Source organism: Bos mutus, chromosome 13 (genome assembly GCF_027580195.1).
Source record: "Bos mutus isolate GX-2022 chromosome 13, NWIPB_WYAK_1.1, whole genome shotgun sequence".
Taxonomy (NCBI): Eukaryota; Metazoa; Chordata; class Mammalia; order Artiodactyla; family Bovidae; genus Bos; species Bos mutus.
In genome coordinates, this window is record NC_091629.1 from 78,145,604 (window position 1) to 78,158,774 (window position 13,171).

At 42.0% G+C, this 13,171-nt stretch overlaps 1 protein-coding gene across 1 annotated transcript in view; it reads right to left on the reverse strand.

Moving 5' to 3' along the window:
- SLX4IP (SLX4 interacting protein) overlaps window positions 1-13,171 on the reverse strand; it is a 216,969-nt gene that overhangs the window by 72,726 nt on the left and 131,072 nt on the right. Inside the window, 1 exon segment of the mRNA XM_070381976.1 lies at window positions 5,379-5,468. Coding sequence (XP_070238077.1) covers window positions 5,379-5,468 — 90 coding nt within the window.

The window sequence follows — 13,171 nt, forward strand, 5'->3', positions numbered from 1 at the left end:
GACAAAAATAAAGCCAAGGCCCACATATGCAAACTCTCTCCCTGTAGTTATGGGGCTTTCCTTCCCTGAGCAGGTTTGACAAATGGAAGGTGGATCCTGTGTGCTGCGTCGAGGTCCCCTAGTAACTGACCACAGCACACCTGGCGAAGCACTGTTCTCTTCAGAACCAGGGCAAGACAAGGAAAGACAAATTCCCATCTAAACTCGAGGGGCAGCAGGAAGACCAATCAATGAGCAAGAGAGAGTTGTACCCAACATCTCCAGGCTCCCAGGGGTTCATTTGTGCTTCCTAGGTTTACAAGGGGAAGAGCCTGAGTTCAACTGTTCAAAGACTACTCAGGCTGGACTCAAAATAAACACATGTTTAAAACATGTGATGAGTTCCTTTTCTGAAAAGAAACAGGATATTCTTAAGACTTTCATTACTCAAAGTAGCTATTAAAATGCAATCAAACTGATTGTTCATGATATCCCAATCTTGAGATGATCTAATGATTTAAAAAACATAAAAGTCCTGGCACACTGAACATAGGCTAAAGTCATATCCTCAACTAGCTCTTCTCTTCTCTTAAACACACACACATTATCCCATATCCATTTTAAAGTCAGTGACCATATTTTGAAGAAACAGCGTGAGGTAGAAGCCACAGAGCGTATCCTTGGCTTTGAGTGGAGAGCCCGCTCACGGCCCACAGCGGAGCCCTGCAGGCCCCATCGCGCCCTGAGTCCCGTCGCTAAGGCGCGCCCTGTGGCCCCAACAGCAGCACAGGCAGGGCACTGCAGCTGCGTGTGGCACCCTGGCAAATTCTGGCTTCACGCTTTGGCTGGGAAGTGAGTCACGTACTCACAGATTTATTGTAAAGCCTTCCAAATCAACTGACTCTTGGCAAAAATGACAGCGTATCAACACAAAAGGTCTAAAGCCGAGGCAGCAGAGTTGGGAGAGAATGGAGGAAAATCTGGGCCTGGAATGGTGGATTCTAGGATGCTGCTGCTGCTGCTGCTGCTAAGTCGCTTCAGTCGTGTCCGACTCTGTGCGACCCCACATATGGCAGCTCATCAGGCTCCCCTGTCCCTGGGATTCTCCAGGCAAGAACACTGGAGTGGGTTGCCATTTCCTTCTCCATTGCATCAAAGTGAAAAGTGAAAGTGAAGTCGCTCAGTCGTGTCCGACTCTTAGCAACCCCATGGACTGCAGCCTACCAGGCTCCTCTGTCCATGGGATTTTCCAGGCAAGAGTACTGGAGTGGGGTGCCATTGCCTTCTCCGAGGATGCTGCTAATGTAAGTCAAACTTCTTGGGTGAGGTCCCCTCGGGTGCATATTGGTCACTTTGGGGGTATCAATTAAATGTTTTGAATCACGGAGACATATGTTGAGAAGCCAAAGGTTGGAATGACATGAAGGTGGACTGGAGGAGCAGGCAATGGCCTATCAAACACAAAGTCTTCCAGACCACAGTCCAGGGCTATTTACATGAATGATAATGTCAACATTTCATGCCACTAGCATGATAAATCCCATCACACAGAACCCTATGCCTTTCTGCTCCCAGTTTGAGGTCGCTGGGTATCCTTAGCAAAATTAGGACAACAGTTCAGTCGCTCAGTCGTGTCCAACTCTTTGCGACCCCATGAACTGCGGCACGCCAGGCCTCCCTGTCCATCACCAACTCCCGGAGTACATCCAAACCCATGTCCATTGAGTTCGTGATGCCATCCAACCATCCCATCCTCTGTCGTCCCCTTCTCCTCCTGCCCTCAATCTTTCTCAGCATCGTGGTCTTTTCAAATGAGTCAGCTCTTCGCCTCGGGTGCCCAAAGTATTGGAGTTTCAGCTTCAACATCAGTCCTTCCAATGAACACCTAGGACTGATTTCCTTTAGGATGGACTGGTTGGATCTCCCTGTAGTCCAAGGGACTCTCAAGAGTGTTCTCCAACATCACAGTTTAAGAGCATCAATTCTTTGGCGCTCAGCTTTCTATATAGTCCAACTCTCACATTCATAGATGACTACTGGAAAAACCATAGCCTTGACTAGACGGATCTTTGTTGGCAAAGTAATGTCTCTGCTCTTTAATATGCTATCTAGGATGTTCATAATTTTCCTTCCAAGGAGTAAGCGTCTTTTAATTTCATGGCTGCAGTCACCACCTGCAGTGATTATGGAGCCCAGAAAAATAAAGTCAGCCACTGTTTCCCCATCTATTTCCCATGAAGTGATGGGACCGGATGCTATGATCTTGTTTTCTGAATGTTGAGCTTTAAGCCAACTTTTTCACTCTCCTCTTTCATCTTCATCAAGAGGCTCTTTAGTTCTTCTTCACTTTCTGCCATAAGGGTGGTGTCATCTGCATATCTGAGGTTATTGATATTTCTCCTGGCAATCTTGATTCCAGCTTGTACTTCCTCCAGCTCAGAGTTTTTCATGATGTCCTCTGCATATAAGTTAAATAAGCAGGGTGACAATATACAGCCTTGATGTACTCCTTTTCCTATTTGGAACCAGTCTGTTGTTCTGTGTCCAGTTGTAACTGTTGCTTCCTGACCTGCATACAGGTTTCTCAAGAGGTAAGTCAGGGGATCTGGTATTCCCATCTCTTTCAGAATTTTCCACAGTTTATTGTGATCCACACAGTCAAAGGCTTTGGCATAGTCAATAAAGCAGAAATAGATGTTTTTCTGGAACTCCCTTGCTTTTTCCATGATTCAGTGGATGTTGGCAATTTGATCTCTGGTTCCTCTGCCTTTTCTCAAACCAGCTTGACATCTGGAAGTTCCCGGTTCACATATTGCTGAAGCCTGGCTTGGAGAATTTTGATCATTACTTTACTAGCGTGTGAGTTGAGTCCAGTTGTGTGGTAGTCTGAGCATTCTTTGGCATTATCTTTCTTGGGATTGGGATGAAAACTGACCTTTTCCAGTCCTGTGGCCACTGCTGAGTTTTCCAAATTTGCTGACATAGAGTACAGCACTTTCAAAGCATCATCTTTTAGGATTTGAAATAGCTCAACTGGAATTCCATCACCTCCACTGACTTTGTTTGTAGTGATGCATCCTAAGGCCCACCTGACTTCACATTCCAGGATGTCTGGCTCTAGGTCAGTTATCACACCATCATGATTATCTGGGTTGTGAAGCTCTTTTTTGTACAGTTCTTCTGTGTATTCTTGCCACCTCTTCTGAATATCTTCTGCTTCTGTTAGGTCCATACCATTTCTGTCCTTTATTGAGCCCAACTTTGCATGAAATGTTCCTTTGGTATCTCTAATTACTTGAAAAGATCTCTAGTCTTTCCCATTCTGTTGTTTTCCTCTATTTCTTTGCATTGATTGCTGAGGAAGGCTTTCTTATTTCTCCTTGCTATTCTTTGGAACTCTGCATTCAAATGGGTATATCTTTCGTTTTCTCCTTTGCTTTTTGCTTCTCTCCTTTTCACAGCTATTTGTAAGGTCTCCTTAGACAGCCATTTTGCTTTTTTGCATTTCTTTTCCATGGGGATGATCTTGATCCCTGTCTCCTGTACAATGTCATGAACCTCTGTCCATAGTTCATCAGGCACTCTGTCTATCAGATCTGATCCCTTAAATCTATTTCTCATTTCCAATGTATAGTCATAAGGGATTTGATTTAGGTCATACCTGAATGTTCTAGTGGTTTTCCCTACTTTCTTCAATTTCAGTCTGAATTTGGCAATAAGGAGTTCATGATCTAAGCCACAGTCCGCTCCCGGTCTTGTTTTTGCTGACTGTATAGAGCTTCTCCATCTTTGGCTGCAAAGAATATAATCAATCTGATTTCCGTGTTGACCATCTGGTGATGTACATGTGTAGAGTCTTCTCTTGTGTTGTTGGAAGAGGGTGTTTGCTATGACCAGTGCGTTCTCTTGGCAAAACTCTATTAGCCTTTGCCCTGCTTCATTCTGTATTCCAAGGCCAAATCTGCCTGTTACTCCAGGTGTTTCTGGACTTCGTACTTTTGCATCCCAGTCCCCTATAATGAAAAGGACATCTTTTTTGGGTGTTAGTTCTAGAAGGTCTTCTAGGGCTTCATAGAACCGTTAAACTTCAGCTTCTTCAGTGTTACTGGTTGGGGCATAGACTTGGATTACCGTGATATTGAATGGTTTGCCTCGGAAATGAACAGAGATCAACAAAGTCCTAATAATATTATCCTTTGACTGAAAACGTATTACTTATAAATTTTCTTTTAGGAGATTTCTCGTTATCTCCAAAAGCTGAGTGAAAACAGTCATCACAGTAAAGGGGTAAAGAAGGGGTGCCAAAAAGTACCAGCATCACTAGTTCTTTCTCCACATACCACCTGGTAATAGGATTTATTTCTAGCTCTAAAAAGCTACTGTGACCAACGAACATCATGGAAGATACCAAAGGCTGTTACGTTTGGAAAGTTACGTAAAAGCCACAGGCTCACTGTCCTGCTCGCTCATAAGGAAGGGTCTCGAGAAGGAAGCCAAGCACGTGATGAGAGCTGGAGGCACCTTCTGCCTTTGCCACAGCAGCACTTGGTGGGACCACAGAAATGAGAGCTGGGAGGGACTCAGCCAGGGTCTGGGGGAACCCTTCATCCACAGGGGAGGCGGCTGAGGTTCGAGGAGGTTCAACACCACAATCCTGTCATACAATCAATTGTTTTACTGACTGGCCACCTGCTTTGCAACTGGCCACTGTAAGAGGAGGGCTGCTGTCACCCATCCCCATACTTTTGCCAAAGGATCATGTGGTACAGGAGAAGATTTCAGACAGGTGACAAAAACCAGCCTGTGTCAACCCCACACCTGCTCCAGGGGCTCAGTCCATCCATTACGACCAGTGAGGTTTACAATCCCTGCTTACCTGGAAAAGTCACTTTAACTTCTCCTTCTTCATCATCTTTTTTTTTTTTTTTTTTAAATACAAAGAACCCCTTCCCTCAAACAAAGAGGTAGGGAATTTCTGGTTTAAATACTAGAGTGGCAAATGAAATATATGAAATAGATGGATGTGTCAGTTTCTGAAGGAACAACAACAGAAAAAGCAGGAGTATGTCTGTTGTGGCAAAGACAACTCTTCTTCAAGGATTAAACAGCACTCAAGATTTACTGTCCATTAATGAAAATGAGAGCTGGAAAAAAAGCTAATGTTCCTCTTAAGAGCAGCTCCTTGCATTTAAAATAGTGAAAAGTTTTAAGCACCTACTGTATAGCACAGCGAACTAACTATATTCAATATCAAGTAATAATCTATAATGGAAAAGAATCTGAAAAGAATATACGTGTGTGTGTGTGTGTGTGTATAACTGAATCACTTGTTGTACACCTGAAACATGGTAAATCAACGACATTTCAATTTAAAAAAATAGTGAAAAGTTTCCTGGTACCTCTTTCTTCTGTTCAGAAAACCAGCTAGTGTCTTTGCTTGAGCCTTGCGGCAATACATGAAGATCCACCAGGACAGCAAAGTTCCCACACTGAAAGACATTAATGAAAGACTTAGCTCACACCCAGTGAACAATGAGAGAAAAGCTTACAAATTCCTACATGGTTGCTCATGATGAAATGGCAACAAAGTTCACTGCTGGACAGAAATGTTAATATGGGGTATGATAAAACTCATAACTTGTTGCTTTTTGCAATTTTAATATTTATTATAGAAATGCCAGGGAGAAATTTAATTTTAATCAGGACAGGAAAGAGAAAATACCTATCTCTACACTATAAGTTGTCGGAGGATGCCCAGAAATTCAGCAGTTAACACTGAGAAGGGTTAAAAAGGTCAGTGCCAGGTAGGCTCCAGAAAAGGAGTCTGGTAGACACACACAGGGAAATTCTTTCTTCCAGGTGGGAGAGAGCAGACAGAAGTAACTGCATTTTCAGACTAACAAAAGCACTGGCTGGGACTATACATCTTGGAATAGAAATAGAAGCACAGACAGATGAAAATGGGCAAGGAAGATGCTGAATGACAGTATCAAAACTAAGTAAGTTTCATTAAAATATGCCTCAAAACTATATAAAACCAGTCTTTCTTTTGCTATAGGCTAGTGCTATCTAGTACTGTGGAAGAAATGAAAACATCTCTATCTGCACTGGTAAATAGGGAAGAAAATAGCCTCATGTGTTACTGAGCATTTAAAATGTGGCTTTTGTTGACTGAGAAGCTGAATTTTTAATTTTACCTAATTTCAATCTAATTTAAAAAGCCACAGAACCAGTAGCTCTGTGGCATGGCTACAGACCCTATAAAAAGATGTAGCTTCATAAAACCTCACACTATGTGAATAAAGTAACTTGAGAATCACAAGATAAATGGATGAACTAAACTATCTAAGAAAAGTATTGTTGGTTGGTTTATGGCCAGCAGGGAAATTCAATTTTGTAGCCCTTTGGCAAAACATTTTTTTTTTTAATTCTGTGCTATAATTCAATGGTGAAAAAAATATTTTCAGCAAATAGTGAGAATACGAGACAAAATATGGGGGGAAAAAAACGCAACTTGACACCTACCTCACACCATAAATAGAAACTGATTTGAGATGAATCACAGACCTAAACATTAAAAAAAAAATACCATCTATCTTCCCAACGTTGGGGTAGGAAAAGATTTCTTAGACAAGACCCAGAAAATTAAATATAAAAGAAAAAATCACTACCTTAGACTTGATCAAAATTAAAAAACTTTGGCTCATCAAATGACATCATTAATAAAATAGATATGTATGTCACAGACTAGGAGAAAATATTCATAAATGCATATGAATGAGATAAAGGACTGGTGCCCAAAATATGTAAAAACTACTCTTACAAATTGATGTTAAAAAAACAACTCAAGTTTGAACAGACACTCCATGACAAAGATAAACAACTGGTGAATAAGCACGTGGAAAAGTGTTCAACATTATCATTCATCAAGTAAATGCAAATTAACACTCACTACTAAGTGACACAACTACATACCTAAGGCAGTGCCAGCAGGGATAAAGACTGATGCACGTCACACGTAGGTTAAGGATGGGAAGCGACCCACACTCACACACTGCTAGTGGAAACGGAAAATGGATCAACCACCCTGGCAAATGTTTGTCTGCTCACTATAGTTAAACACATTTATTTACCATCTGAGCCAGCAATTTTACCTCAGGTATTTACCTGCGAGAGATGAAACATGTGCACACAGAGGCATGTATACAAACGTGCATGAAAGTTTTAATTTCGAGAGTCGAAATGGAAGACAACCCAGAAGTCTCTCACCAGGAGAATATATTAATACAAACTGTACTATATTTCAAACCACTGACCTGCTCAACATGGAATGATCTCAGTAACACTGCACTGAGCAAAGTGAGGCTAAAATGAGAACTGTATGGCTCCATTTATATAAAGTTCTAGAAAACCAAGATTAAATCCATGGTCAAAATAATCAGCACAGTGACTGCCTATATTCTTAGCAGCAAAAGATGGAGAAGCTCTATAAAGTCAGCAAAAACAAGACCAGGAGCTGACTGTGGCTCAGACCATGAACTCCTTATTGCCAAATTCAGACTTAAATTGAAGAAAGTAGGGAAAACCCCTAGACCATTCAGGTATGACCTAAATCAAATCCCTTAGGATTATACAGTGGAAGTGAGAAATAGATTTAAGGTCCTAGATCTGATAGATAGAGTGCCTGATGAACTATGGAATGAGGTTCGTGACATTGTACAGGAGACAGGGATCAAGACCATTCCCATTGAAAAGAAATGCAAAAAAGCAAAATGGCTGTCTGGGGAGGCCTTACAAATAGCTGTGAAAAGAAGAGAAGTGAAAAGCAAAGGAGAAAAGGAAAGATATAAACATCTGAATGCAGAGTTCCAAAGAATAGCAAGAAGAGATAAGAAAGCCTTCTTCAGCAATCAATGCAAAGAAATAGAGGAAAACAACAGAATGGGAATGACTAGGGATCTCTTCAAGAAAATCAGAGATACCAAAGGAACATTTCATGCAAAGATGGGCTATCTCAATAAAGGACAGAAATGGTATGGACCTAACAGAAGCAGAAGATATTAAGAAGAGATGGCAAGAATACACAGAAGAACTGTACAAAAAAGATCTTCACAACCCAGATAATCACGATGGTGTGATCACTGACCTACAGCCAGACATCCTGGAATGTGAAGTCAAGTGGGCCTTAGAAAGCATCACTACGAACAAAGCTAGTGGAGGTGATGGAATTCCAGTTGAGCTATTCCAAATCCTGAAAGATGATGCTGTGAAAGTGCTGCACTCAATATGCCAGCAAATTTGGAAAACTCAGCAGTGGCCACAGGACTGGAAAAGGTCAGTTTTCATTCCAATCCCAAAGAAAGGCAATGCCAAAGAATGCTCAAAGTATAGCATAATTGCACTCATCTCACATGCTAGTAAAGTAATGATCAAAATTCTCCAAGCCAGGCTTCAGCAATATGTGAACTGGGAACTTCCTGATGTTCAAGCTGGTTTTAGAAAAGGCAGAGGAACCAGAGATTAAATTGCCAACATCTGCTGGATCATGGAAAAAGCAAGAGAGTTCCAGAAAAACATCTATTTCTGCTTTATTGACTATGCCAAAACCTTTGACTGTGTGGATCACAATAAACTGTGGAAAATTCTGAAAGAGATGGGAATACCAGACCACCTGATCTGCCTCTTGAGAAATTTGTATGCAGGTCAGGAAGGAACAGTTAGAACTGGACATGGAACAACAGACTGGTTCCAAATAGGAAAAGGAGTTCGTCAAGGCTGTATATTGTCACCCTGCTTATTTAACTTATATGCAGAGTACATCATGAGAAATGCTGGACTGGAAGAAACACAAGCTGGAATCAAGATTGCCAGGAGAAATATCAATAACCTCAGATATGCAGATGACACCACCCTTATGGCAGAAAGTGAAGAGGAACTAAAAAGCCTCATTATGAAAGTGAAAGTGGAGAGTGAAAAAGTTGGCTTAAAGCTCAGCATTCAGAAAACAAAGATCATGGCATCTGGTCCCATCACTTCATGGCAAATAGATGGGGAAACAGTGGACACACTGTCAGACTTTATTTTTCTGGGCTCCAAAATCACTGCAGATGGTGACTGCAGCCATGAAATTAAAAGACGCTTACTCCTTGGAAGGAAAGTTATGACCAACCTAGATAGCATGTTCAAAAGCAGAGAAATTACATTGCCAACAAAGGTTCGTCTAGTCAAGGCTATGGTTTTTCCTGTGGTCATGTATGGATGTGAGAGTTGGGCTGTGAAGAAGGCTGAGCACCGAAGAATTGATGCTTCTGAACTGTGGTGTTGGAGAAGACTCTTGGGGAGTTCCTTGAACTATAAGGAGATCCAACCAGTCCATTCTGAAGGAGATCAGCCCTGGGATTTCATTGGAAGGAATGATGATAAAGCTGAAACTCCAGTACTTTGGCCACCTCATGCGAAGAGTTGACTCATTGGAAAAGACTCTGATGCTGGGAGGGATTGGGAGCAGGAGGAGAAGGGGACGACAGAGGATGAAATGGCTGGATGGCATCACTGACTCGATGGACGTTGAGTCTGAGTGAACTCTGGGAGTTGGTGATGGACAGGGAGGCCTGGCGTGCTGCGATTCCTGGGGTCGCAAAGAGTCAGACACAACTGAGTGACTGATCTGATCTGATCTGACTGCCTAGGCAGAGACTGACGTGTTGTGATGATGGGATTGTTCTGTCTTGTGATACAAGTAAAATCAGCTCATTCCACTGCACATATCAATATTACACATTTTTAAAAATACTGTGTAAAGATACACTTATATTTGTTGACAGTTACTTTAAATGTAAATATTATGTCCCTGAAAATGTGTGGGAATAAGTGAACTTTGGCCTGGGTAATAAATCGTGTAGTATGATAAAAGATGGTCTCCCACGACGTCAAACAGCACAGTGTTACCCCAGAATTACTGTTTAATGAGTTGCAATCAGCATTTTAAGGAAACAGAAATGGGCTAAAAGCTATCAGTGTGTCACATGGTAAAGTTAAGTCTTGTTTTGTGAAACTTAAGTATGAGTATACTGAGTTAGGATATAAAGCCTAATTTTTACTGTGGGCTGTGGTCAAAAAGGTTTGAAAACCATATCCAAATATGTTATTTTAAAAGTTTCTTCTGTTATCAATTTAACCTTTAAGGAATATGCTGCCACCAGGTGGAGGTAGCACGCCACAACTACAGAATCTTAGCTGGGGGTTATTAAGCTTCATGCGACACAGACCTCTTGGGTCAGTGGTGAAGCTGATGAAACCTGTTCATAATAATGTTTTAAATGCACGGAGACACAATGCATATAACTAAACAGAAAACCAATTACAGTGAAATACAGTTATTTACATTTTAGAATTTGTGATACAGCAATGGATGTACTTGCTCAATAAAGCACTGGCTATTACTATACTACGGTCACCTGACACAAAGAGCCGACTCATTGGAAAACCACCCTGATGCTGGGAGAGATTGAGGGCAGGAGGAGAAGGGGACAACACAGGATGAGACGGTTGGATGGCATCACCGACTCAATAGACTTGGGTTTGAGTAAACTCTGGGAGTTGGTGAAGGGAAGCCTGGTGTGCTGCAGTCCATGGGGTGGCAAAGAGTCAGACACGACCTAGTGACTGAACAATAATCTATAAATCCAAATCAATGATGAACACGTGTGATGTTTTCAGATTATCTGCCATGATTATATTACAATATGGAAAGAGCTGTGACTTCTACTGGTAACAAATACCGCTAATAATATTGTCTTCTGAACACTTCATTCACAATAAAAACAAAATTTATTAGAACTCGGTCAAAATAAGGATGTAACTTTTCTCCCATGGAAGCTCAGTGCCCATGGGCTGTCGGGGCTCCAGAGATCCCAGAACAAGAGCCCCTCCAAAGAGGGAAGACGTGCCTCACACACATTCCACCCGGTCTCCTGTGGGTGTTCTCTGCTATCCCTTTGTCATTAGCAAGGATGATTTTCCAAATTAAAAAAAAATAGTGATGGTTTTATACACAATGGAATATTACACAGCCATTAAAAAGAATGAAATAATGCCATTTGCAGCAACATAGACGGACCTAGAAATCGCCATGCTGAGTGCAGTAAGTCAGACAGAGGAGAAATATCGTGTGAGATCCTTTATATGTGGAATCTAAACAGAAATGAAACAAATGAGCTCACAAAACAGAGATACACAGTCTTAGAGAAGGAACTTAAGGTTGCCAGGGTGGGGCAGGGAGGACGGGGGTGAGGGATAGTCAGGGAGTTGGGGATGCACATGTGCACACTGTGACATTTAGAATGGCTAACCAACAAGGACCCACTGCATAGCACACGGAACTTTGCTCAATGTTACGTGGGCGCCTGGATGGAGAGGACATTGGGGGGGAATGCAGATATGTATGTCTGGTTGAGTCTCTTTGCTGCTCACCTGAAACTATCACAACACACTTAATTGAGTATCAGTTCAGTTCAGTCGCTCAGTCGTGTCCAGCTCTTTGCAACCCCATGAATCACAGCACGCCAGGCCTCCCTGTCCATCACCAGCTCCCAGATTTCACTCAGACTCACGTCCATGGAGTCAGTGATGCCATCCAGCCATCTCATCCTCTGTCGTCCCCTTCTCCTCCTGCTCCCAATCCCTCCCAGCATCAGAGTCTTTTCCAATGAGTCAACTCTTCGCATGAGGTGGCCAAAGTACTGGAGTTTCAGCTTTATCATCATTCCTTCCAATGAAATCCCAGGGCTGATCTCCTTCAGAATGGACTGGTTGGATCTCCTTATAGTTCAAGGGACTCCCAAGAGTCTTCTCCAACACCACAGTTCAGAAGCATCAATTCTTCGGTGCTCAGCCTTCTTCACAGTCCAACTCTCACATCCATACATGACCACAGGAAAAACCATAGCCTTGACTAGACGAACCTTTGTTGGCAAAGTAATGTCTCTGCTTTTGAACATGCTATCTAGGTTGGTCATAACTTTCCTTCCAAGGAGTAAGCGTCTTTTAATTTCATGGCTGCAGTCACCATCTGCAGTGATTTTGGAGCCCAGAAAAATAAAGTCTGACACTGTGTCCACTGCTTCCCCATCTATGTGCCATGAAGTGATGGGGCCAGATGCCATGATTTTCATTTTCTGAATGTTGAGCTTTAAGCCAACTTTTTCACTCTCCTCTTTCACTTGCATTAAGAGGCTTTTTAGTTCCTCTTCACTCTCTGCCATAGGGGTGGTGTCATCTGCATATCTGAGGTTATTGATATTTCTCCCAGCAATCTTGATTCCAGCTTGTGTTTCTTCCAGCCCAGCGTTTCTCGTGATGTACTCTGCATAGAAGTTAAATAAGCAGGGTGACAATATACAGCCTTGACATACTCCTTTTCCTATTTGGAACCAGTCTGTTGTTCTGTGTCCAGTTCTAACTGTTGCTTCCTGACCTGCATATAGGTTTCTCAAGAGGCAGGTCAGGTGGTCTGGTATTCCCATCTCTTTCAGAATTTTCCAGTTTACTGTGATCCACACAGTCAAAGGCTTTGGCATAGTCAATAAAGCAGAAATAGATGTTTTTCTGGAACTCTCTTGCTTTTTTGATGATTCAGTGGATGTTGGCAATTTGATCTCTGGTTCCTCTGCCTTTTCTCAAACCAGCTTGAACATCTGGAAGGTCATGGTTCACGTATGGCTGAAGCCTAGCTTGGAGAATTTTGGCATACTCCAATACAAAATAAAACATTAAAAACAAATAGTGATGTTTCAACAACCTGAACTGATACTGTGTAGAATCTTTCTAAAAAGAACTGAATATTAAGATCCAATTTGCTATTTTTTTCATCATTTGTGCAGGCTTCCCTGATAGCTCAGTTGGTAAAGAATCTGCCTGCAAACAGGAGACCCCAGTTCGATCCCTGGCTTAGGAAGATCCCCTGGAGAAGGGAAAGGCTACCCACTCCAGTATTCTGGCCTGGAGAATTCCAAGGATTATACAGTCCATGGGGCCGCAAACAGTTGGATACGACTGAGTGACTTTCACTTTCACTTTTCATTTCATCATTTGTAGGTCTGATCACAAATAAGCTATGTACACATATACACTGCTGTACAGACATACACACTGCTGTATTTAAAACAGATAACCAAAAAGGATCTACTGCAGA